The 26,575-nt window shown below is 34.1% G+C and overlaps 2 protein-coding genes and 1 long non-coding RNA gene across 3 annotated transcripts; 1 reads left to right on the plus strand and 2 right to left on the minus strand.

The window, feature by feature from the left end:
* Positions 1-4,200: 4,200 nt before the first annotated feature.
* On the minus strand, positions 4,201-6,011 carry LOC127248807 (uncharacterized). Its single transcript, XM_051271343.1, has 2 exons — positions 5,238-6,011; positions 4,201-5,042 (listed from the first exon to the last, which is right to left on the minus strand). The coding sequence occupies exons 1-2, from the start codon at positions 5,422-5,424 to the stop codon at positions 4,573-4,575; spliced, it is 657 nt and encodes a 218-aa protein (XP_051127300.1). The 5' UTR covers positions 5,425-6,011; the 3' UTR covers positions 4,201-4,572.
* Positions 6,012-7,152: 1,141 nt separating this feature from the next.
* On the minus strand, positions 7,153-14,810 carry LOC127248960 (uncharacterized). The gene is made up of 14 exons (XM_051271561.1): positions 14,563-14,810; positions 14,449-14,488; positions 13,916-14,113; positions 13,667-13,803; positions 13,397-13,546; positions 12,905-13,006; positions 10,552-10,716; positions 10,303-10,413; positions 9,971-10,068; positions 9,265-9,388; positions 9,030-9,119; positions 8,710-8,754; positions 8,241-8,561; positions 7,153-7,483 (listed from the first exon to the last, which is right to left on the minus strand). The coding sequence occupies exons 1-14, from the start codon at positions 14,605-14,607 to the stop codon at positions 7,457-7,459; spliced, it is 1,653 nt and encodes a 550-aa protein (XP_051127518.1). The 5' UTR covers positions 14,608-14,810; the 3' UTR covers positions 7,153-7,456.
* A 9,026-nt stretch (positions 14,811-23,836) lies between these two features.
* LOC127248852 (uncharacterized) lies at positions 23,837-25,035 on the plus strand. The gene is made up of 4 exons (XR_007838178.1): positions 23,837-24,017; positions 24,085-24,228; positions 24,315-24,557; positions 24,646-25,035. It is a non-coding gene; the product is annotated as an uncharacterized LOC127248852 (long non-coding RNA).
* The last annotated feature ends 1,540 nt before the right edge of the window (positions 25,036-26,575 follow it).

Genomic DNA, 26,575 nt, shown 5'->3' on the forward strand with positions numbered 1-26,575 from the left:
TTTTTGGTCAATATATTGGCCTAGAATAAGCAACGGTGGGATCTTCAATCCAGAAGCATCTAAGGCATCGACATTGAACTTGCCTATTTTGAAGTATGTCCACAACATACTTCCTCATACGTCAATATATTGGCCTAGAATAAGCAACTTCGGCAGTAAGCAAGGGGGATTCGAAGTTCTTTTGGAGCATGAATAAAGGTGTTCCAATCCATTTTGGATATCGAATAGCCGGATTTTGTATAACCGCTGCATCTGACACAAGGGTGCGCAACATTCCCGTTGGCCAGTACATGACAAGACTGACGAAGAGCCTCGGGGTGACTGGTAGTAATGATTGGCATATGCCGGAACTAGTGTCGATGATTATATATTTTTTTTGGCGATGCGTAGAATGTTGTAATGCGTAGGCTACGGTAATATTGTGTTATGTTACATACGCTATGTCGATAATGTGTTTTGTTGAAACATGAACATTGCATTGTATCTCGTTATTCATTTTAGATGTAGGTCTGATCGAGGGGCTTGAATCACAATGCCGTCGGCAATTGCTTTTTAATACCATGACAAATTTATGGCGTCAAGTGGTGTAGTAAATGAGAATAGTATTATCCAACAAATCCAAATTTAAAAAGGGAAAAATATGTATGTGTTTGTTTAGGGGTTTGAATTTTTGGTTGAGATTAAAATACTAAGAATTGATGTAATACAAATGAGTGTTGATGAGATATTTTTAATATAAAAATAATTTTTAGTATAATATATTATATTTTTTGAAGAAAAAATTTGGATGAATATGAAAAATCTAAAAAAAATTGATAAAATAATACAACGGGAATCTTGAAAAATAAAAGAAACAAATATAAAATTATTCCAAAATTAAATTTAAATTTAATTTATAAATATCAAATCAAACATCTTTTCATTATTATTTATAATTTTTATAACAATATTTAAATACCATCTATTTTAAACTATCACATTAATATTATTTCTTTCCATAAAAAAAATAATTTTTTCCAACATAATCATTACAAAATTCAAACCCCTAAATAAAGACAACTTAAAAATTCATACTTCAAAATCCTTAAAAATCTAAATTCAAAATCCAATCCTCTAAAAAAAAAAAAAAAAAAAAAAACACAAAGAGAGAAGAAAGGTATTGACGTAGCGGAGGCGCGATAACAAGAACACTGAGATGGAGATAATGAGTTCACCGTGATACTACGTATACTGGGTGAGAACTCAAGGGAAAATCCCAAAATAATGTTAATCGTAAAACTGTATTCCAATATCAAAAACTAGGTTTAAATAGTTCTAAAAGGCTTAAAGCCCAACTTATTTGCAAGCCCAAAGGAAACTAAATAAATATAATTGAGTAAAAGTCCAACAATAATTAAATCTTCGCCTTTAATACACGAACTCAATCAAACTTATCCATGAATATTAAAGCGGTCTCATCTCCATCATCCTCCCAAGGTGATGAGCGATTCGCCCTCGAATCAGAAGCGGTCTCATCTCCGGAAGAATTATCACCTGCAAAAGGAATGAGGTATCTGATATTGAAAACGTCTAAAGTCCGAATGTTGCTGGAAAGCTTCAGTCTGTAAGCATTGGAATTAATTTTCTGGAGGATCTCAAAATGCCCAATTTTCCGAGCTGACAGTTTATTGTATTCGTGGACGGAAATCGATCTTTAGTTAAGACCGCCCATACAAAATCTCCTTCTTCCAATTCCAGCGGTCGTCGTTTAGCATAAGCCGCCTTCTTGTATTGAGCTTTTGAGGTGTGGAGGTGTTGAGCTGTCTTGGTGTGAATGTCAAGAATATCTGACATCATGGTCTCGGCTCACCCGTCGGAGTGCGACCGTGGCGGAACAGGGGCGAGGTCGAGGGGTCCACGTGGTACCACGCCGTATACAATCTCAAATGGACAAAAACCCGTACTCCGGTTCAAAGCAGAATTATGTGCAAATTCTGCATGACTCAATCGAGAATCCCATGAGCGAATACTCTCCCCTACTAAGCATCGTAGCAAATTGCCCAAAGAACGATTAACAACTTTCGTCTGACCGTCCGTTTGTGGGTGATAGGCACTGCTGAAATCTAGACGGGTATTTGTCATACCCCATAAACTCTTCCAAAAATAACTCAAGAAGCGAGTGTCTCGATCAGAAACAATGGACTCGGGTAGGCCATGTAAACGGTAAATATCACGAAAAAATAACTGAGCCACATGTACCGCATCAGTTGTCCGCTTACAGGGGCTAAAATGAGCCATTTTTGAAAAGCGATCCACAACCACGAAAATAGCATCAAAACCCCTATGAGTCCGTGGTAAACTCATAACAAAATCCATAGAAATAGCAGACTAGGGACGAGTAGGAATGAGGAGGGGAAGATAAAGTCCTGCATTAGTAGACGTACCTTTGGACACCTGGCATATGCGACACCGTTCCACAAAACGAGTGACATCGCGACGAAGTGATGGCCAAAAATATCGACGTTGGATCGTGGATATAGTACGATCCCTGCCAACATGGCCAGCCCCATGAAGCTCAGAAATGACTAGAAAACGTAGGCTCCCTTGAGGTAGACATAAACAAACACCCTGAAAGAGGAAGCCATCCACCAAAGTGTACTCATCTGAAGGTCCAAACAACAACTCAGTAAGAATATGACCAAAGAAAGGGTCATCTTTGTAAGTTTCCGGAAGAATATCGAATCCCGGTACTACAGCCCGCATGTCTATAAGGAGAACATAACGTCTACTAAGGGCATCAATGACCTTATTCGTCGCCCCAGTCTTGTGACGAAGAATGAATGTGAATTGTTGGAGAAAAGCAGCCCAAGAAGCATGTCGTGAAGAGACAGAGTCCTGTGTCTTGAGATGCTTCAAAGCCTCATGGTCGGTGTAAAGAATAAACTCTTGCTGATACAAATAGTGGCGCCAATGACGTATTGCCCGAACCACCGCATAAAATTCAACGTCATAGGCACTGTACCGGGCTTTAGGACCATGTAACTTTTCACTGAAATATGCAATAGGACGATTATGTTGGCTTAATACTGCACCAATGCCCACCTTAGAAGCATCACAAGTCAACTCGAACAGGGTGGAGAAATCAGGGAGTATCAATAACGGAGCATTTGTCAATTTCTCCTTGATCAAGCAGAAGGCAGAGTCTGATTCAGAAGTCCACTGAAATGACTTTCCATACATACAATCAGTAATTGGTGCCATAATAGTACTGAAGTTACGAATGAAGCGACGGTAGAAAGATGCCAACCCATGAAAACTACGAGCAGCTGTAAAAGTAGTAGGAGTAGGCCAAGTCTGAATTGCCTCAATTTTAGAAAAATCCACACTAATACCATCCCCCGAGATGACATAGCCTAAAAAAAATCCTATCGACAAGATAGTGCATTTCGGTGGTGCAGCAAAAAAGTGTTCCTATCTAAGGATTAAAAAAACTTCTCGTAAATGTGTAAGATGCTCATCAACGGATCGACTTTATACAAGTATATCATCGAAATAAACGACAACACCACGTACCAATAAGGGGCTGCAAGGCCTGATTCATAACCCGTATAAACGTACTTGGAGCATTAGAAAGACCGAACGGCATCACCAACCACTCAAAAAGACCTTCCTATGTCTTGAATGCAGTTTTCCACTCATCCCCAGGTCGAATGCGTATCTGATGGTACCCACTTTTCATATCAAGTTTGCTAAAAATCAAAGCACCGCTCAATTGATCAAGAAGATCATCAAGACAAGGAATTGGGAATCTATAGCAAACAGTGATTTTTGTTGATAGCTCGACTATCCACACACATACGCCACGTACCATCTTTCTTAGGAGTTAACAATGCTGGGACTGCACAAGGGCTGAGGCTCTCCCGAAGGTGACCATGGTACAATAATTCTTCTACCTAGCGCCTAAGTTCTTCATGTTCAGCAGGGCTCATGCGATAATTTGGCTTGTTAGGAAGAGGAGCCCCTGGTATAAGGTCTATATGGTGCTGTATATCCCTCAAATGTGGCAATCCAGAAGGTGCTTCGGTAGGAAATATATCGCTGAACTAAAAAAGTAATGGTGCCATAGTATCAGGAGGAGGTATACCAGAAGCTGCATCACACGCCACAAGGAGAATCACACAAGAGGTTTGATCAATTTCATTCATAAAGGCACTGTGATTGAGGTATAAAACCTGTGGTGTAGACGGGTGTGGAACAGATGGGTATAAGACAATGTGGGTTCCCTCGTAGATAAAACTATATGTATTCTTATAACCATCATGCATGACTTGTCTGTCAAATTGCCAGGGACGCCCCACCAGAAGGTGACAGGCGTCCATAGGTACCACATCACACCAAACTGTATCAAAATAAGTATCACCAATTCCAAACTTAATCAACACACGTTTAGAAATCGTAACAGTTTTACCACGTTGAAGCCACATGAGATCATACGGGGCAGGGTGATTTTCAGTGGCAAGAGATAATTTATCCATTGTATCAGCTGCAATAACGTTTTCACATGCTCCGGAATCTATAATAAATTTGCAAACATTACCCCATGATAGTACACGTGGATGTGAATAATGAATGGCGTTGAGAAGTGTCCGTTGATTTCGGTGCCAAATAATTTCGTCGCAATACCAATAATTCACCAATGTCCCCCTTTAGGTGCGCTTCAGGAATATATAAAATATCGGTATTGGTCTCATAAAGGAGCGCATCAGGCAGCAATGTAGATAGGTCTTCCAGGTATAGGGTGCGACCTTGCTGGCGAGGGCAAGCTGTGAATCGATGGCCATGTTCGCCATAAGAGAAACAACGCCCAGGTTGAGTCGTGCGGGCTGGCAGAACCGGGTGTGGACCCGGCGACTTAGGCGGTAAATATTGAGTGGTCTGTGGTGGATGTGGGCGAGAAGATGATACCCCAGAAGCAGATGATGGTGGAATTGATCTGCCCGGAGGGGTCGCTGCAAAACGGCGCGCTTGCTGTTTCTCAAGAAGTAAGACACGCTGGTGTGCCTCTGCCAAAGTTGGTAGTGCAAACAAATTAAAAGTGTCTTGGAGAGACACACGCAATCCCGAAATGTATCGTGATACCAATTGATCCGGAGCGTCGGCCAAGTCAATCCGTGCAATCAATTGGTAAAATTCTTTGGTATATTCAGAAACCGAACGAGTGCCTTGGCGCAACAAATGTAATTTCTGAAACAACGTACCCTTGTAATTGAACGGGAGAAATTCACGTTGGAGATGCTTCTTCAATTTCGTCCAAGATGCAATGCGCGATTTGCCTTGTCGTTGTCTCGTAGGCTTCAATTGTTGGTACCAAGCTCTAGCCCTTCCACGGAAACGGGTTGCAACCAAACCCACTTTCCGATCGTCTGGAATCCGCTTTAAATCCATAATTTCGTTAACCGAGTTGACCCAATCCAAAAAATCAGATGGATCTAGGGAACCATTGAGATCTGGTATATCAAGAGGGATGTCCTGCTCCCGTCGTGAGTCGGTGGCTGGAGGCGGCTGTCATGGGTTGAGAGGCGCGAATGGATTGTTAATCGAAACCGTGTATTCTTCGGAATCGATGAGATCATCCGCGTCAAGGGGTGGGGCGCGATTGCGCGGGGCAGCACGGCGATCTGCGAGTGGCGGCTCGCGAGGGCGGCGGTGCGGTCCACCAACGGCGGTCGCGTCATCAAAGTGGGGTTGTTGATCTCGTAGAGCGTTGACAGCCTGAGTTAGGGTAGCGATTTGTTGGCGTAAATCGTCTAATGTTAGAGCGTCAACAACAGGCTGTCGTCGAGGTGGCATCATCCAGGAGCGTATCAAGGCTCTGATACCAACTGACGTAGCGGGGGCGTGATAACAAGAACACTGAGATGGAGATAATGAGTTCACCGTGATACTACTGGGTGAGAACTCAAGGGAAAGTCCCAAATATTATTAATCCAAAAACTGTCTTCCAGTAGGTTTAAATAGTTCTAAAAGGCTTAAAGCCCAACTTATTTGCAAGCCCAAATGAAACTAAGTAAATATAATTGAGTAAAAGTCCAACAATAATTAAATCTTCGCCTTTAATGCATGAACTCGATCAAACTTATCCATGAATATTAAAGCGGTCTCATCTCTATCAGGTATGATTGGATTTTTGTACTCCCTCTATCCCGTCTACGTTGTTCTTTACGGTAGGCACGAGAATTCAGCAGAGATATAATTAGTAAATAATTAAAAATATATAAGTGAAAATAATTATAAATTAATATTAAAATAATTTATTAATTTAATAAAATTAAAAAATAAAAATAAAGTGTATATATTTTTTTAAAAAAAGTAAATTGACAAAATAAATGGAACAAACTGAAATGAAAAAGACGGTAGAGAGTAATTAATAAAAAAAATAAAATATTTACACTTGTCATTATTTAAGCCCATCAGAAAAATTATTATTATTATTATTAGTTTAAAAAATAAGGCTTATGTTTCTCGTGAATTTCATTAACCAAGCAACTAGTTATGAATCGTTGGGGGCATAACTAACTTGTTGGATTCATTCTATTTGTTTCGCTAACATTTGATGTCATATAAATATTATATTTTAAATAAAAAATACATGATCCCTATTAGTTTTCAAAAAATTTATTATTTAAAAAGTGATAAAATTCTATCTAAGTTGACAAATATATATTTTGTAGATGAAAATAATCTTATATTTTCGACAATGCTAAATTGCTCTCAAGTGCGAGCAGCATCAAGACAACAAAAGGGAATTGGAAAATCATGTGTGTTTGCTTCGGAGTTTAGGTTTAAATTTTGAATAGTCAATTTTTTAATTGAGATAATTATTATTATTATTATTTTTTTTATAGCTGGATCTCACTAGGCAAATCATATTTGACAGGAGGATCTGAAGGCCTCGAACTTTGAACCCATAACCACAAGGCCTTGCACAATCATACTAAGCAAACTATGGAGACGTGGGAGTTTGAACTCATGACAATTGAAATAATTATTGATAGATATTAATGCGGTGGTAAAATTAATTTTTAATATAATATAAAAAAAATAAAAATAAATATATTGATTTAATATTTTTGAAATAAAAAATAAAAAAAAAACCCTCCAAACAAATAGAGCTAGGAAAGAAACAGTGCATCCATATTGAGGCACAAAATCATTAATTCTACATTGTTGTCAATAAAATGACAAATGGAAACTAGACATCAACAATGCAAAATTTATGTGCACAAAGCATCATCCTTAAATCGAATATCCTCAGAGTTTAAATTATGAAAGAATGAAATGTTGAAAGATATATCACTCTTACTTCCTGGCCTTGAAAGCATTATCCACAGCTCAACTTCATCGGTTATCCAAAAATGGTTCAACTTTGTGTATAAACAAACATCCAGTTCCAGTTTGGAGATGGAGAATGAAACCATCATGCTCGAAACAAGTCCGAAGATACCTGAAAAGGCAAACATTAACTATGTAATACGTATGCATGCGTACATGTGTATACATATATATAGACAGCTCGTACTGTGTTGAATCGTGTAATAACACACAACAAATTATATTTCTATATGCACAATATATTTATATTAATATAATATACATGCAACATATGAACTAACAATATAAAATATAGTTCTACACTTGTACACCGAATATAACATTCTCACTTACATCACACCTACAATAATGAACACATCACATGCTTTTGTTACACAGCATGTGCTGATTGGAGATGTTATCTACCCAAATCAGCACAGTGTATATATATATATATATATATTGCGGTGACAAGGATGAACACCCGAGTGTACACAAATAACTCCTTTATTTATTTAATTTCTCACATGGTAACAACTCGTATCCAATTTAATAAATTGTTAAAAATAACCTAAATTGTTGCTAGAAAGGTAATTCTTGTAAGGTCGTCAATGCAATGTTTGACGATGTTTATATTATCTTCACAACATCGTCAAACATAGACAAGAAGAAACAATGTCAGCAAGAACAGGAAATGCAAATAAACACAGCATCGTAGTCTATGCTTATCTTGAAGTTAGTTTTCTTATTTAAATGGAGTAGGGGTACGTATCAAGGAAAGATAAGTTAGGAAAGAGAGCAAACTAACCAGCAACGGCATGGCAGAAATAAAACTGGTTTAACAAAATATAACAAACGTATTGAGACAAATTTATGGAAAATAAAGATACCTTCACATGGTGCGGCATTATTTTGATGTCATATGGTACGTGCAGCCATGCCTCCGGCTGGTAAAACAAGAAGTTTTCGGGCTTGCTGGTATAAACATCAGCATATCGATGGATGTGGTAGGCGAATGCAGATTCTTGACCTGTGTCTGTGAGGAATGTAGCTCCAAATGAACTGTTAAACATTGCTTTCATTCTGTCTCGTGCCTTCTGTCTTGCATCATTCAGCTCTTTAAGAAGCAGCATGTACGCTTCACGTCCCTCACCGTTGCAAGCAGTCCCGTGTAGGTTTCCAAGAAGTTCTTGTATTATATGAAACTTCGCCTGCTCAGGGAAATGACCAATTAGGTGAAATTGCAATAATATAGTCTACAATTCTCAACATCAGATAATAGGAAAAGTAATTATACCATAAGATATATAGATATATGGCTCCTTAAAATTTACAACCACAGCCTACTCAAAAGGTTACCTGTTCGAACCGATAACTATCTTCATTCTGGACACGTATTTCATTCTGAGAGCAGCCAAAAAAAAAAGGACATGAAAAATTTATATCTCAAGCATGAAAATAAGAAAATAAAAATGACATCTAAGATATTGAGTAAATTCACCAAATAACTATTTTGATTGGTATGCGACTAACATTCTAAGAATGTTCGGGTGTCTTTAATCTCCTGTCTAATTCCAGTTTCAAATTTATTATTTTCTGTTCACTAGAGTTAAACAACAAGGCTTCAGAATTTGTTTTCACTAAATAGAGTAAATAAAATTGCATAAACCAATAAATACCTCCAATTCATGAATGATGGCAGCAGTTCGCCACCCAGCTTTCGATGGCCCTCTCAGGTCACTAAATAGATGGTCCCCAAAGTATATCACCTAAGCGTTAAAGAGAAATTGTGTCAATCACAAAAGAACATACACTGCAGTTGGAGATAAAAAAAAAAAGGTCAGCATTATCTTTTAAATTGTACATTTCAAATAAATAGATTTCCCAGGCGAAAGGGCTGCCATCAGGATTTACCTCTGGACCATTCCACTTAGTTATATTCAAAAATGTCTTCAGGCAGCCATGATAGTAAACGTGATTCGGAAGGAAAGCATCCACCTTTGAAAATGCTAGAGTATCTTTCTCCACATCATAGCAGCTATACAAATTGTTTGAAACGCATTTCAAACAGTGAACAGTGAAAATATAGAACTAGTATTTTGTTCCCAAAAAGTTTTAAGAGACAAGCTAGTCAATTAAATTCCTCATCTACCAGGACACTTAATACAATGAATATTGCAGAACACTTTGGCACTAGTAGATATGAAATTCATGATACTCTTGCTGGACTCCTCAAATGATTGTTTAAATCATATAGGTTAGTTACATGGTTTGAACCTGGATCTATAAGAAATTACTTTCAGGGTAAATTTCGATTATGGTTTCAGGGTACTCATCAATCCTCCTATGCTTCATTTTTTCTGTTTTTAAAAGAAAAAAACAAATACTCCTCGTATACTCTTTATCATTGGTTATGATATACCCTCAACAACACAGTAACCACATGAAGATTTCTGCTAAAATTGTTGGCACCAATCCACCACGAATAATCACTCCAACTAACACCTGACCTTCAGGGCTTTAAATGAAAGCCGCACATCAAAGCACAACAAGATAGTACACAATTGCATAGCATAGAGAAAAAGACAACCAATAGGTTCTATAAAGAAAGGATGAATACCGAAATGGATGCTCAGATGTATAGAAATCTGGTTTGTTGGCTTTTGCAATTATAACATCAAAGAGTTCCCTCCACGAATCTTGTTTTCCTAGTGAGTCCTACAGAAATGTAAAAAATATATTTAGCACCATTGTTTGGAGTATCCCATCCAAGTGACAGATAAACTGAGGAATCATACTTAAATGCTTTCTAGATAAGTGTAAAGTTGTACAGCTTATAAACCATATTATATGCTAATATAAATTGTCATTAACTAGAAAACCTTAATTGAAGTCTAGCAATTTTGATTGTAAGTGAAAGTCGGGGTGCATCCCTCTTGAAATATTAATTACCTCCAACATGAAGCGCATTCCTCCATCAACAAAATAAAAAGGGGAATTTGTTAACAAGAAAAGCTTCTTTCCATTCTCTCTTAGCATTCTTATAAAGCGGAGCATTTGTCCCTGGAGCAAAACGGAGACAAAAGGACAGAAATTACCTTGCTAGAATATCTACTAAGAAGTAAAGAGTCATAACAAGAAATAAACTATTCTTCAAAATGTACTAAATAATTATTAGAAGATTTATATAAGAGAACATACATTCTTTACAAGGTACTTCTTTGGATCAGAGAGAATTGCTCGATGCATCAAACCACTTTGATGTACATGCTGAATCGCTCGATTAACATCTTGGTAAACATAAGTAGGATCAAATTCCAGCTTGGCATCAACAAAATGTTGAACAATATCCGCAATAAGGCATGCCTGAAGAAACACACAAAGCTACTCAACAGTCCTGACTTGATAGGAATATGATTTTCGAGAAAGAAAGACTGCTACAACTCTTATAAGCGGCCAAACTCACAGAAATTATATAAGCATCGTTTGTACCACTAAAAATATGATTGTATTTTATCAACCATTCAAAAAATTCACTCTTTCAGCGGGATCTTTTCTCTTTAGTCCCGTATTAGACCAATTTATTATTCATGAAATTTACCCTTCACCACTTGAAAAGATTCTTCAAAAAAAATAAATAAAATTAAAAGGAGTGAAGTTTCATTATAGAGTTGTTAAAACATGGTTATTGGAATATAAAATAACCAGGAAAGCTAAATGTAACAATTTAATAAGACGTGTTAAGTGAGCATTTCTTGTAAATGTCATCTTATCAATGCATTCATCATCGTCAGATGCTACAAAATATACCCTATGATGCAAACAACACTAGGAGTGAGCATTCAGATATTATTGCCAAATCCAAACTAGTATGAAAATTCGATTTTTTTGAAAAACCCAATCCGAACCTAAAATGACCGAAATTGAAATCCAAAAATTCAAATCAAACCGAAAAATTTGAAAAGATTACTCCCTTTGTCCCTTAACAAAGTATCCATTTGATTTTTAGATAATTGTATTTTAACATTAAAAATATCCTTAATAATATTTTATACAAATGTCATTGCATTTGTATTATACAACACTGATAGAGGTATTTTTATTTTTTTTTTATCTTAATTTGTACTACCTATAAATATAATATTAATATTCAAAATTCGACACGGAAAAAGCAAATGAATACTTGGTTAAGGAGCAGAGGTAGTATTTCTTAAAAAAAATTATAATGATATTTTATTTTTTAAAATTTTATTAAAATATTAAATACATATAATAAATAAAAATAAGTATATTAATATATAATTAATAATTTTGACTTTTTTATTAAAAAATTATGTTTTTATTAAAATACTCCCTCCGTCGCCACATATGATCATTTTTCTATTTTTGTCCGTCTCGTAAAAAAGATGACTTAAATTTATTATCTTAAACATACTTAATAAACATAAATCAATTTAATTAAATTTCTAACTTCTTCTACGTAGACCCATTCAAAACCCCCTTTATTTCTATTTTTCTTCAATAAACAAATATTTTTATCTAAATTTTAAATTTTTCATTTTGTCTAAAATTAGTATTAAGTTAATTATAAATAAATAAATATATATTTTTATTTATTTGTATTATATAAAATTTTATTATCTACAAAATTATATCTGAATCTATTTTATTGAGATATAATTTTAAAAATATTGAAAATACCAACAATAGTAATAATATAAAAAAATACTAATAAAATAAAATAATAACTCATTATTATTAAATATATATAATAATAAAATATATTAATATATTATATTTCAGATTGGTTCATATTTATAGTATATCGACCCGAACCGATCTGAATTTTCAAAATTTGTAAAATATTCAATCCAAATCAATTCGAAAATCCGAACTAAATTTTAAATTTTGATTTGGTTCGAATAAGATAGTCGAATTTCGGATATTTTGCTCACCCCTACACAACACCACTAGACCAATTGCTGTTGAGCATAAATTTTTTATGTAATATCACTATATCAAAGGATAAAAGGAAACTACAATTACCAAGGAAAGTTTGCAAAGCTAAATATCCTGAAGAATACCCAACCATTCATGTCTAGGCAGATGGTTCATAATTCATACAGATCATTTCCACTTTCACGAATATATGATAGAAATTACTTATTCCTTATATTAGTTAGAGATAGGATATCCTTCTAAACAGATGACCCTATTTTGGGAGAAAAAATCGTTAGAGAAGATTATAAGATTATTACACTGTCAACTTTACCTTTGTATGTTTTACCACAATTATGCATAGTAATGTTGTCAACAAACTAGCTACCAAGACAAAAAAATCATATACTATTAAGCTTACAAAAGAAATTTCCCTAGCAGAGAAAATAAAATTCATTCACAAGTAATGGCTTTTCTAACATTACAAAACAAGTGTTTGACATTATTTCATGATTGATCCTAGAAAAACATTAAAAATAACTTTAATAATGCATAAATGAATCAAACCAAGTAGAAATGGCACTCGAAAATGCAAGTATCACACCAAGTAACCAACCTCACTGAAGCAAAAAAAGTCCATTAAACCCACCAGTCCTCGAGCTAGATCACGGCCAATATGCCGTGTTCCATACAAATGATTGATTTCTGACCTGCTAAGCTGCACTCCAGTAGTTAGTAATGCGCAAAATCTTACACAAAGAAACTACCTAAGACGATTTGAACTATTATGGGTGCTTTACTTTTATTTCTCACCTCAAGTACCTAACCAACTCACTCTCAAATAAAGGATATAATATAAGTAAAAGAAAGAAACAAGACACAATATTAGATTCCTGACAAGTTCTTAGTAATACAATGCCATAGTAATAAATAGAAAGAAACAACACACAAGCATTTGTCCGTAAAATAAATACTCAATTAATTCCCAAAAAACTAAGGCATCCTCTCATCATTTCTATTAAAAAGAAGAGTACCCTCTGATCCAGAAATATACGGGGGAATCAAGCCATCAGTGAGCATTTAAAAGATAACTGGTTAAATACCGTACCTTGCGCCTGCCATAATAGCAACCATCAGGCTCAATTGATCCAAAGAAATCAAGCTTCAAAAGGCAACCCTTTGACTTGTCGTAATAAAGCCCTCTTATCGGAAATGAATTATCATATTTGAAATCGATACAACTTTCAGGGTATTTAAGCTGAAAAAACAGAGCAAAAGATAAATATATGAATCATTACATTATACATTTTGTAGCAACATATGCAACATTAACAGGAACATTTCACAATTATTTCCTGTTGAAAAATAGCCCACAAACCTCATTAACCAAATGCTCTTTCGCTAGATCATAGATTAAGCTCTGTAAACAGGCAGAATAGTGTGCCAATGTGTAGTCGTAATCAAATCCATACACTTGTACTTTGTCCAATCTCAAGTTCTTATTGACATATATGCCTGAAACACCATTAAAAGAAATACCATTAGTAGCACATTGATATATAAAAATAAATAAATAAAAATAAAAATTCACACTTCAATTTATACAACAAATAGGAAATCTTGAAACCTTTAGGATTCATTTTCGGCATTTCTTTCAAAGCATCAGGTACTTTACGGAATTTCTCTTTTGCATCATCAAATAAATGCCTAATCTTGGCAATTTCATCCTCTGGAATCAGGCTTCCTTCCTCTTGTTCCAATTTCTTCACTCTTTTCTCTATGCCGGAAATCGGGCTATATCTATGTTGAAGACTTCCTCCAATCCCTATGATTGTCAACAAAACAAGTTACCAGAATCCATAGAAACTAATTTGCTCTATTTTCATATTTACACAACAATGATTGCAATAATGAAAAAGCTAATATATGCATATATATCAAGGCTACAGTTCATTCAACTTTAGGAAGTTCAATAAAATTCATTTCCCCAAGCATATTTATCTAAAACTCATTACATTATATTTATCTAAAAACACCAAAATCAGCAACAACTGATCTATATTCAGTTTATCAATGGAAAATCCAAATAAAGGCAGCATAGAATGCAAATTACTTAGTTAATTTCTCACAGAAGCACGAAAAGAGAGTTAAACAAAATACCTTCACCGACTCCAGGACGAGTCAGGTTCGTGCCCTGCAACTGAAATTCGAAAGAAACCAATTAAATGCAGACTCGTTATTACATGGAGTAATTCGTTGAGACAGGTGAAATACCAGAAGTGAAGAACCCCAGGAAAGCCTAGTGCGTAAAAAGGCCATGGATATATTCAATTTACAGTTTCGTCAGCAGAGTTTTGTCGATTATTGCATTGTTGATCGATTGGTTTCATTTAACAAGAAGCAATTGTTGATTGGAAGCATCCTGGGATTGCCAAATTAGGGTTCTAAAAAGGGCAAATATGGAGGACGTGTTGTTACTTGTTAGGTTGAATTGTATGCGGCCGCCATTTCCATGGGGGCTCGCCAGGATTATGTAATGTTAGAATTCATTTGTTGTTGAAATATATAAATATATATACATAGGTAAAAATGTATTTTTTAATCCCATAGATTAATCATGATTCAATTTTAAATTAGTACTACTATACGTTTTTTTATAACACTTTAGATTCATTTCTATAAATTTATTACTACATGTTTCTTTATACGAAATTAGTAGCGTTTTAAATTTATTTCTTTAAGGTTCCCTTTAAATAAAAAATTTAGAAAATAAATTTAATATTTAATATAAAAAATTACTCCCTCCCTCCCGCATACATATTTTAGGAGGGTATAATTAGTAGATAATATTAAAATTAAAAAAATTAAATTAAAAAATTTAAAATGAAATTAAAGTGTGTAATCATTTTTAAAAAAAATAAAGAAAGTCACATGGAAAGTAAGATACAACGTGGACATAGTATGTGGGACGGAGGGAGTACTTCGCTATTAAAATTATAATTTAGCTATGTAAAATCGTCTAGTCTCGATAATTAAAAATATATATAGTATTTTATATTGAATTATTTATTTTTTCTGAGTAAATAAAATATACTCCATTATATTGTTAATGTGTATATATTGCATTTTTTATACTATGTTCATCCGACTCTAAAGTCTCATTTATTTTTTGTGTGTTGATATTTGAATATTAATTATTATATGAAAACGTAGTCCAAATCAAAGGAAAATAACAAAAATACTTCTATTAGTGTCTTGTAATACTATTACAATGACATTTGTGCAAAAAATTATATAAATATAAAAATATTTTTAATATTAAATATAATGACGCAAAAGGTAAATGTGACTTTAGATCTAGACAAATAAAGTATAATATTTATAGAAAAATAATAATAATAAAAAAAAAATTGGATAGACAAACTCATAATATTAACCTTTTTTACTTATATCATCCAAACATTGTCATAATAACACAATCTAATACATTAGTGTGTTTGTTTAAAGGATTTTAGGTGATTGGTATTATTTACATATAATTTTTCTCCCAAAAACATTAAATCAAACACTTGTTTTTTATTTTTTATATTATAATAAAAGTAAATTTTACATTCAAAACATTACATCAATACTTATTTATATCGCATCATATAACTATTCAAATTTAAATATTTTACTATTCAAATCTCAATCCAAAATCCAAACCCCCAAACAAACACTTGTATAGCTACAACGGTTGTTATTAGACATGCAACATTTGTTTCGAGTCGGCCATCAAATCGAAACCTTTTTTTTAATATTCTTTTAGGGTGTGTTAGTTTGGGGGTTTGAATTTTGAGTTGAGATTTGAATAGTAAAAATTTTAAATTTGATAGTTGTATGATGTGATATAAATAAGTATTAATGTGATGTAAAATTAAATTTTAATATAATATAAAAAAATAAAAAATATACGCTGTGTATTTAAAATCCAATCCCCAAACAAACACACAGTAATTAATTGTGAATTGTTGATTTCCCTGCTCGTTGGTTCATAGTGTTTTTGGAATATTATTTTTACTCTTAACTGAAAAAAAAGGAATGTAGGAACCTGACCATTGATTCACTTTCATCTGATCTATCGTCGTCTTCTTTCATTCCTCTTTATTGTTTGAAAAGCGGATCAACGGTGAAAAAGAAGAAAGCTGAAAAAATTGGTATAGGAGGCCGCGGGGTAAAATTTTTTAATTCAATATTTTTATAAACATATCGTATTTATAATTAAAATTATTATATATTATTATAATTTTATTATAGATAATATTATTGTAATTGTATTATAGATAATATTATTACAGTAATATTATTATTATGATAGAAAATATTATTATTATCTTCATTTGGATTGGATTGAAGACGAGAGATTTAATAAATATAATATTATATAAATTGATTATGATATGAAATATGATTATTTTGAAAAATAATATAAACGTGTTAATAATAAAATGAGTTTTTTTTTTTGATAAATTAAATGTGTAACTAATAGTGGTATTTTTGTAAATAAATATAATATTGAATAATATAAATTAAGGAGTGTATATTAATTATTTAATATAATTGAAAAATATATACTTCTTCCGTCCCATAACAAGTATCCATTTACTATTTGTGTCATTGTATTTAACATTAAAAATATTCTTATATTTATATTTGTATAATTTTTTTTTTACAAATGATATTATATTAGTATTATAAGATACTATCGTTAGAGAAATAATCTAGATTAAATGAAAATAAGAAAAAATCGAATTTCGCAGGGTATACACGATCTTAAATATACTTTTAGTCACGTAGATTCACTTTCCTTATACGATATTTCGACCCTATTAACGCTCCGGGTTACACAAAATCTGTACGATGATAAAACAAAGCAACATTCGTATTTTAGGTGAAAAATCGAGCAAATAAAAGGTTGGAAATTATGGGCTTATGCAGATTAATTTACAGAATTCTGCTGACAAGAATATGTTACTGCATATTTATTTATTTATTTTGTCATGTCATTTGTAAAGATAAGTTTTATTAAGGATGTGTTGTTTGGATTTTGAGTTGGGATTTGAATAGTTATATGACGTGATATAAATAGGTATTGATGTGATGTTTTGAATGTAAAATTGATTTTTAATATAATATAAAAAATGAAAAATAAGTGTTTAATTTGATGTTTTCGGGGGAAAAAATAGGATGAATACTGGATTTAAAATCCAATCCCCCAAACAAACACACCCTTACCGAAGTGTCTATTTAAAGAAAAGATGTATTGAAAAGTTGCAACTTTTAATTTCAAATCTAAAAGATTAAATCTTTTCAATTTAAATACTTAATTTACTCTGAATTTTGAAAATTTTATTCATAAATTAATTTAATTTAATTCCTACTTTTGAAAATAATAATTTCAAAATATATCACATATTTAGAAAATATGTGTTTTTCATACTAAAATATATAACCCTCTTTTAGTCATGGATATGACTAAACCATCCATCCATATACAAATTCATATAATTATTAAACATTTTGTTCAATGTCGTATAGGCATTCTCGAACGCGTATCCCACGCAACCATTCCCAAAAATAACTCGATACGACATTCCTTATCTTCGAATAAATATAATAACAATAAAATAACTAACAACTAATAGAAGTATTTTTGTTATTTTTTGCTTAATTTATAATATATTTTGATATAATAATTAATATTCAAATATCAACATGCAAAACTAAATGTATACTTAATCACGGGACCTAATGAGTATTTTTTATGAAAAAAAAAAGAAAAACACACATAAATTTAGTTGACGGAGGATTAATATATTTATAGTAGAATGACTTCTACATAAATTTTATTTTAAAATGATTAATACAAAATTATAGACTCCGTCCGTGTCCCAGGTCAAATGATCCATTTGATTACATATACAGTATTTTAGGTAGTAAAAATTAGTAAGTTATTAATAATAAGTTATAATATTATTTTGTTATATTTTATATGAGTAATATTATTGGTATTTTAAATATTTTTAACATTATATCGTTTGGTAGAGAATAAAATTTGATATAATACAAATAAAAAAATTTATTTATTTATATTATCCGAAGATATTATTTGAGATAATATATTATTTGATTTTGGATAATTTATTGAGATATTAGCAAATTTTGAATAAACTAGTATAAATTGAGGTAAGGAGTCTACTCAAGGGCCCCTTGACCTCTCTACACACTTTCTATTTTTCTCTTCTTAATTGTCACTTTATGCAATTTATTTTTCTTTTCCTTCGATTTACTTTCCTTCTTACTTTTATTTTTCTTTTAGCTTCCTTTAATTTCATGTCATATTCCTTTCTTCTCTTTTTATCTTTGTCCATTTTTATATGTTTCTTGATTTCTTAATATTGTGAACACAGTTCCGGATCCTCTTTGGAGGAAGCCGGAGGACTCACCCAATTTTCAGCAGGTTTGCTCCGATAAGCCGTCCAAAAATATTTTGAGTGACAACAGATTGACACGCTTGATGGGATACGTCATGTTCCTCTACATTCATAAACTTGCAAAGACATGAGTCAGACGATTCGATGAATTTCAAGGATAGCCAATAATCCAAAGACAAAACACGGATTGGTGAGCAACCATCGACATCGTTGAAGAACATGCCTTACATGGAGACCTCTGCATTGATGGAGGCTGGAAAACATAATTCCCTCGTTTCGATGCCAATTACTCAAGATTACATTCAAACGAAAGTTCGATCCGCTCTTCAAGGTTTTTCATTGACAAAGTACTTCTCAGATATTCTTGAGATAACTCAATTCCAAGAGAAAGAGAAAAGAAAAAAAAAATCTCCTAATATTGCCCCCAAGCGAAAGTTCGATCCGCTCTTCAAGGTTTTTCATTGACAAAGTACTTCTCAGATATTCTTGAGATAACTCAATTCCAGGAGAAAGAGAAAAGAAAAAGAAAATCTCCTAATATTGCCCCCAAACTTGAACTTGCTCGGATTGAACAACCAACATCGGTGGCCGAACCAGCAGCTTCTAAAGTGCTACGCTTCGGCCAGGTTACAATCCTTTGCAGGAATCAAGATATCTCCAACGTGCAGCCTTTTGCTTCGATGCAGAATAAAGACGGACAATTTGCTGGAGAGACATCTAATACGCCGGGGGGCATGGAGCAATATGTCTACTGGCAACAAAACCCATTATTCGCCCCGACGGCGCCTTTTACCCGGATCGACAGCTATTCCGACAGCCCCGCAAATGTTTTTTCCACCGGTGATGGTAGTCAACTCGTAGTCACCGCCCGCCATGGAAAGATTCGCGCTACCACAGCCTCAATTTATCCAGGAGCAAAGCTCAGTGGCCGTTTGGAGCGGCTAGGCACCGCCGCCGTATTCGGCATACTTTTCGATGTTCGGCGTAGCACCTATATGGTCCCTAATCATCCGGATACCCGTACATGGGGGTGGGGGGCAATTTGACAATACAATGAGTGCGTTTCCACAAGGGACACACAATTTTGCAAGCTTTGCAGGCATGGTGGCGGGTTCAGGCTTGGCGCCACAAGCTACGTCATTTTAACAGGATTTGGCGAGGTTTTGTAGACCCCGACATCATTAGACATGCCCGAAGGAAGCCATTTTTACAATGCTCATCGAGGGGCTGCCCAACAATCGGTATTTGCGCAACCAATGCATATGCCCACTCCTTTGATTTCACAGCCGCCATACGCTAGTCTTCGGGTTTCCAGAGATCCTCCGCAAGCTCCTCAAGGTCATGGACCAAGAGAGAAGCCGAAAAATCCTCAAATCCAGCTTTTCTGAATCAACCACGAAGCAATCATAGAAGACACAAAACAGCGCACATGTCCACCACCGATTCTAACACCATCGGCCACATCGCACAACATTGCAGCCATGATCGAAGAATATTCTCATCCACAACTAGCCTCAGAACAAATCCACCGTGATGAACAAGCTGACCGAAAACAACGTACTTTCCAAACGGTTGATTTTGTGCAGGAACAAGACGGCATGCCGGCTTCCGAGGATGACACCGATGACATATGCCTCACTGAATTTTCACAAAGAGAGGCGTACACTTGCCCAACTCGAAAAGCTTCTAAGAAAAAAAGTAAACAAATCGAAAGGGAATTCTTCATTTGATATCACCAAGTCAGAACAAAGATTTAACTATTTATTCAAAGACAAGAAACTGAGGTTGAAAGATGAAAATAAATTTCTACTGGTTGAGAAGTTAAAATGGAAGAGCTTTTGTAAATGGCATAGACTTTTCAGTCATACCATTGAAAATTGCATTGCTTTCCAAAATATGGTGCAAAAGGCAAGCAAAGAAGGCCGATTATGCCTCGCCGATCGGCCAGAGGTGAAGATCGACACCAATCAATTCCTTGCTCCTATGAATGTGATCGAAATTCAATATCAAAAAGAAAAGAGGTCAAAAGCGCCAATAAAGAAAAAATTCAGAAGCCAATGGCACCGCACAGACCTGCTGTCGAGCATGTAAGAAAAATACATCATCCCCCACGCCAGAATCCTACATGGGATAGATTGGCACCCTCGAACACCATGGCCAAAGGAAGTTTCGAAAAGAACGGAGAAATTTGGAGGGTATCGTCGGTAGATCAAGTTATCATTACTCCTCACCCGACTCCGCGACTTGAAACAGCTTCACGATATAGGAGTTGGGCGATTAATCAAGGTCCTAATAAATATCAAGAACTCTCCCGATCCCAAAAAAGGCGTCGACGGCGTTGGCGTCAAGCAGCACGGCTGGCAAGCGAGCAAAGCCCAAACCTGGTCTCCGACATGCTGACCGGGGTCGCCGCCCCTGCAGGGGTATCACACAAGGATCTTAGAAAATATTTGAGTAAAGCGCGAGCTGGGCATGTGACCAGGACAATCTCCGAGCAAGCTGTTCAGTTCGGAAATCTTCGGCATCACTTAAATAGCCGAAAAGAATAGAGACCAAAGCAGCAAGACAACCACACACATATTGTTACTCATGACGCTGATTCACAACTCATCATTCATAGGGAAACAGTCCCTGATAACCCCCATTTGAATTTAAATGATCACAGGGAATGGAGGTCGAACCATCAAGCCGAAGCGAGCACTTCACAAGTTGTGCCGAACAAGGATAAAGGAAAAGTACCAATGGTTACGGGTGATTTGGAGATGCATGAGGAAACGAGGATCGATGCCCTTGATGAAGATAATTTTTCTTAGGCAAGTTTGAATATTATTGCCTCCAATCATGACCTCGACCTTGTAGTTTAGTTCCATGGCGATTTTACGGTAAATACAATTGAAATTTTGCCCGTCGAGTTCATCACCTATTACGATCAGATCCAATCACTACAAGGCGACATCATGATGAAAAACGACAATCCTGTTGTATAAAGAACGGAGGATAGCCCTGCCGATGATGCCACCACTGAGTCCATAATTTTTCAGAAGCCATCGGAGAATGAGGCACGCCATTTAAAGTCTTTATTTTTCACTATCGTGTTGGATGGGCGTCGGAAGTGGTTTGAAGGAGCTGATCAAGTTCTATATACAAAAGTATCGATCAGCTAAAAGAAAAAGGAATGATACAATTCCAATTATTTTACCTGATCGACACTTTTGTGGGGGGCATTTTGTTATCCCAAAATATTATTTATGATAAGATATTATTTGATTTTGGATAATTTATTAAGATATTAGCAGATTTTGGATAAACTAGAATCTTAGCTAAATTTAGATTTGGTAGGCAGTAGTATAAATTAAAGTGAAGAGTTTACCTCAAGGGCCTTGCTGACTTCTCTGCAGACTTCCTATTTTTCTCTTTTTAATTTTCACTTTTATGTAATTTCTTTTTCTTTTTCTTCAATTTACTTTCCTTTCTCCTTTTATTTTTCTTTTAGCTTCCTTTAATTTCATGTCATATTCCTTTAATTTCCTTGCTTTCTTCTCCTTTTATCTTTGTCCATTTTTATTTGTTTCTTAATTTCTTAATATTGTGAACACGGTTCCGGATCCTTTTCGGAGGAAGCCGGAGGACTCACCCCATTTTTTTTCAGGCCGCTCCGATAAGTCATTGAAAAATATTTTGAGCGAGAACAATTTATTTATTATTACCATAAAATTAGTTTTATAAAAAAAATAAAATTTTTTATAAGTACATAAAAATATTTATTAATTAAGAGAGTGATCGAAATAAAAGAATTTTTTTAGTGAGTCATACGCGTAAGAGATTGAAATTTAATTAAATTGATTTATATTTATCAATTGTATTTAAAATAGATAAATTTACTATAAAAATGAAACATACGGAAAAGTAAAAAAAGATCATTTTTGGTAGGATGGAGTGAGTATATACTACATTATAAATGAGTTTTAAATTAATTATAAAACATATAGCTTACAATGTATTTTAAATTAAGAATTGTTAATAAGATAAGTCAAGTGTAAACTTATTCAAGTAAAATTTTAAAATATTGGGTTTGCTTGTTTGGGGTTTTGATTTGAAGATTTTTTTTTATATAAAATACTATATAAAATTGTGTTAGTAATATACAAAATAATATTTTATAGGGTAAACTGTTTTTTAGTCCCATAACTGGACCCCTTCATCACTTTAGTCCTGTAAGTGGAGCATGTCGCAAATTAGTTCCATAAGTGAAAGATTTTCGTTGTTTTAGTCCTCCGGCGCCGAAGATGCCTGCGTGGCTCGTCGGAGGTGACGTGTCCGTCAGGTGTCGCTGACCTCGCGGACACGTGGATTTTTTAATTTTTTTTTTCATTTTTTAATTTTTTTTTTAAAACTTTTAATTTTTTTTTAATTTTTTTGTATTTTTTTTAAATTTTGTCTAATTAAAAAAAAATTAAAAAATAAAAAAAATTGAAAAAAAAATAAATAAATCCACATGTCACCTCCGGCAAGCTACGCGGACGTCTTCGACGCCGAAGGACTAAAACAACGAAAATTTTTCACTTATGGGACTAGTTTGCGACAGACTCCACTTACGGGATTAAAATAATAAAGGGATCCAGTTATGGGACTTAAAAAAAACAGTTTACCCTATTTTATATTAAATATTAATTTTATAAGAATATAAAATATATATTAAGAATTGTATCGAAAATAAAATTCTAGGCAAACAAACCCATCGATTTTTTTTTTTTCATATTTTTATCATTTAATTATCATAATCATTATAAAAATTTATTATTATTTTTATAAAATGTGTATATTCAAACGACTATTTTTTTATGCATTTTTATTTGGACAAAAATATTAAAACTAATAATATTTTAATATAAAATTGTAAGCAGATAAATTTGTCTATTACAAATGAATTATTTATAAATATTGCAGATAAAAATAATAAAAAAAAAAGATAGTAACATATTAAAGAGTTGAGGAAGGTAAAAGTATATCAGAGGAAGAAGTATTGCGCTGCCTTGATGGGAGGGGGGCGATTCTAGGCATGTTACAACAAAAAACAGAAAACATAAAGGATAATAGTAGAAATCTGGGGAAAAAGGACGCGTCTTTATCGTTTGAGGGTATCATTAGATCGTCGGTGGGGGATAGCGTGGACTTTGAGGATGCAGTAGTCGAAATGGAAGTGGAAAGTCAACGACGCAGAGGAAAAGATCTTCCATCTACTTTTAAACCCCACCGGTAAGATTTACAAGATTAGAATTACTTTTGTTGTCCATTTATTTTAACAATAATTCTTCATACATAGGAACTAGGAAATATCATCAAACTAACGGATGGGCAACTCGAATTGGCAAGACAAGAGTCTACTACCAAAGTAGGTGCTTACGAGGTGGACAAAAATGTGGTTCGAAAAGGAATGGGGCATCCAATGTTGTCACAAAGGCGAAGTGTAAGCAATTTAATTTAAGGAAACTTTTTTTTGGTTAATTTTAATATCGTCGAAATTTTAGACAAGTACTAAATATTAATATTTAGGCAAGCAATATCGGGACACATAAAGCCAATGAAACAAGCCACGGGATGCAGCTCTTGTCAGTCCAAGCGACACGAAGCTTGAGTATTCTCTACATACCTGTAGTTACGATTATTGTATCACATATCTACAACAGTTATATCTCAAAATGTGTTGGATGTAATTATTTTGTTTTGCAAACCCAAGTCAACAATCAAGTGAGCAAGCCACTCTCTGAAAGCAAAACTCAGGCAACCGTGGACAAAGTGAGGGTTTTTTTTACGTTAGATGTAACTATCTCTATTAGATGTAATTTACATTTACTATAATACCTGAAATCTTAAATGGATGCAGGGAAAAAATTTAACCGAAATGACTTATAGCACAATACCAAAACCGCCAACAATGTTCGAGTGAAATGTCTCGACCGCAACGTGTTTCAGATCCTCCAAATTACGATGATGTTTCTTTTATTGAGCTTCCAGCGCATGTCCGTCAACAACAATTTGAGGAGAATATGGAGTTCAACAAGCGGCATCGAATACGGACTGGGGCAAAGACAACTCGAGCATCCAAAAAGAGCAAACAACTTGTGTTTTAGTTTCCGTAAAATGGTGTATATGGATTGAAATGGGCATGGTTAAATGTGGTTGAATCATGTTCTCTTTGTCATTGCACAGAAATTAAGTTGTCTACAAGTTCGATTAGCCTATCTATTTTGAACATGTTTTGTAGTTGGTGTGCTATTTTTATGACGTTTTGTTTATAGTATGTAATACCAATGAAATTACATAAAAACAGGCAATTGCAAATACATTCTTCATCGTTTGTCATTAGAAAAATTACATGCATACAAGTAGTAGTGAATACATGCCGATACATTCATCAACAACGATGATACTGCCACTGTTATGGCAGAAATACAAAATTGATACAAATATAGTTAGTAACAAGATACGCAACAAAAGCAACCAAACAACTACCTAAACAACTACCTTCGATCGACTATTAGGAAACTTTCATCACCGGTATTTAATAACTTATCCAAACACATAGGATAATAGAAATAATACAACATGCGACAACCAGAAATTTCGAGTTCCTAAATCATTGCTTCAGAGACATAATTCGTCATCTCAATCATTCAACTTGTTCAATAGACCCGAGATGATAGCTTTAGCTCGAGGGCACATAGGAGGATCTTCCCACTGAAAAAACGGCACCCTGCCCGTATTCCTCTCTACATATGAGAAACACAATACAATGAGTGTTCTTCTTATACTATATTATCTGACAATAAATTTAACGTATAAATCCTTACCTTAGATTTCATACAACTACTGAATCTTCTTCCGGGATTGTCGACCGTCCAAGAAGTGCGCGTTATAGACTTCAGTCTACAATAGCATTCTACATCCGCAACTACGTACGACGATGTTCCACCTCCGAACATTAACACATTTCAAATTAATTACACCCGAAACAACTGAGTAAGATATAACATCAACCAAACAAAACTAACACAAAATCTATACAATAATTAGTTCAAAAAATGCAAAATTTTAGAAAAATTCAAAATAAAAACTCACTCGAACTGTGCTGACTTTTCTCCATTTTCTACTCTACACACCGGCGTGTCGATGAAATGAATCGCACGGGGGCGTGTCGGCGAGGCGGCAGTGGTGAATGGCGGCGATCAACGTGCTCGAAGATAGGATGGGAGAATTGGGGATCCAGGGCTCGAACGATGAGAAAGGGGATTGAGAGTGAATCGATGGATCGATTGAGGTTATAATATTTTTAATTTCGTGTTATTTGCAATTTGGTCCAATCAGGCCAAATTAGAATAAAAAAAGTAACTATATTTCATTTCACTTTATTTTTTAAACTAGTACCACGTCAGCCGCTAGAAAATGACACGTCGTGGTACACGTCTGCATCGGCCGTGTACATGTCAGCAATCGCGATCCCACGTCGTCGCACGTGCCCGGCACGTGATATTTTCCAACGCCGGAGGACATAAATAAGGCATTCAGAACATTTAGTGTCATACTTTGCGAAATCGAAAAAAAGTGTCTAAAAATGATAATTTGAGGTACATAATGGATATTTTTTGCAATTTTCTTTTTTTTTTTTTATATTATACTTTTTTTAGCTTTTTTTTATTAACAAACTTATTCTCTACAAAATTATATATATTGATATATTTTAAATTTCGAATTAAATTTTAAAAATCACATTATATGAAATATAATTATGTAAATTTAAATAAATAAAGAATATA

This window comes from Andrographis paniculata, unplaced genomic scaffold, assembly GCF_009805555.1.
Source record: "Andrographis paniculata isolate CXL003 unplaced genomic scaffold, ASM980555v1 Contig34END, whole genome shotgun sequence".
NCBI classification, from domain to species: domain Eukaryota; kingdom Viridiplantae; phylum Streptophyta; class Magnoliopsida; order Lamiales; family Acanthaceae; genus Andrographis; species Andrographis paniculata.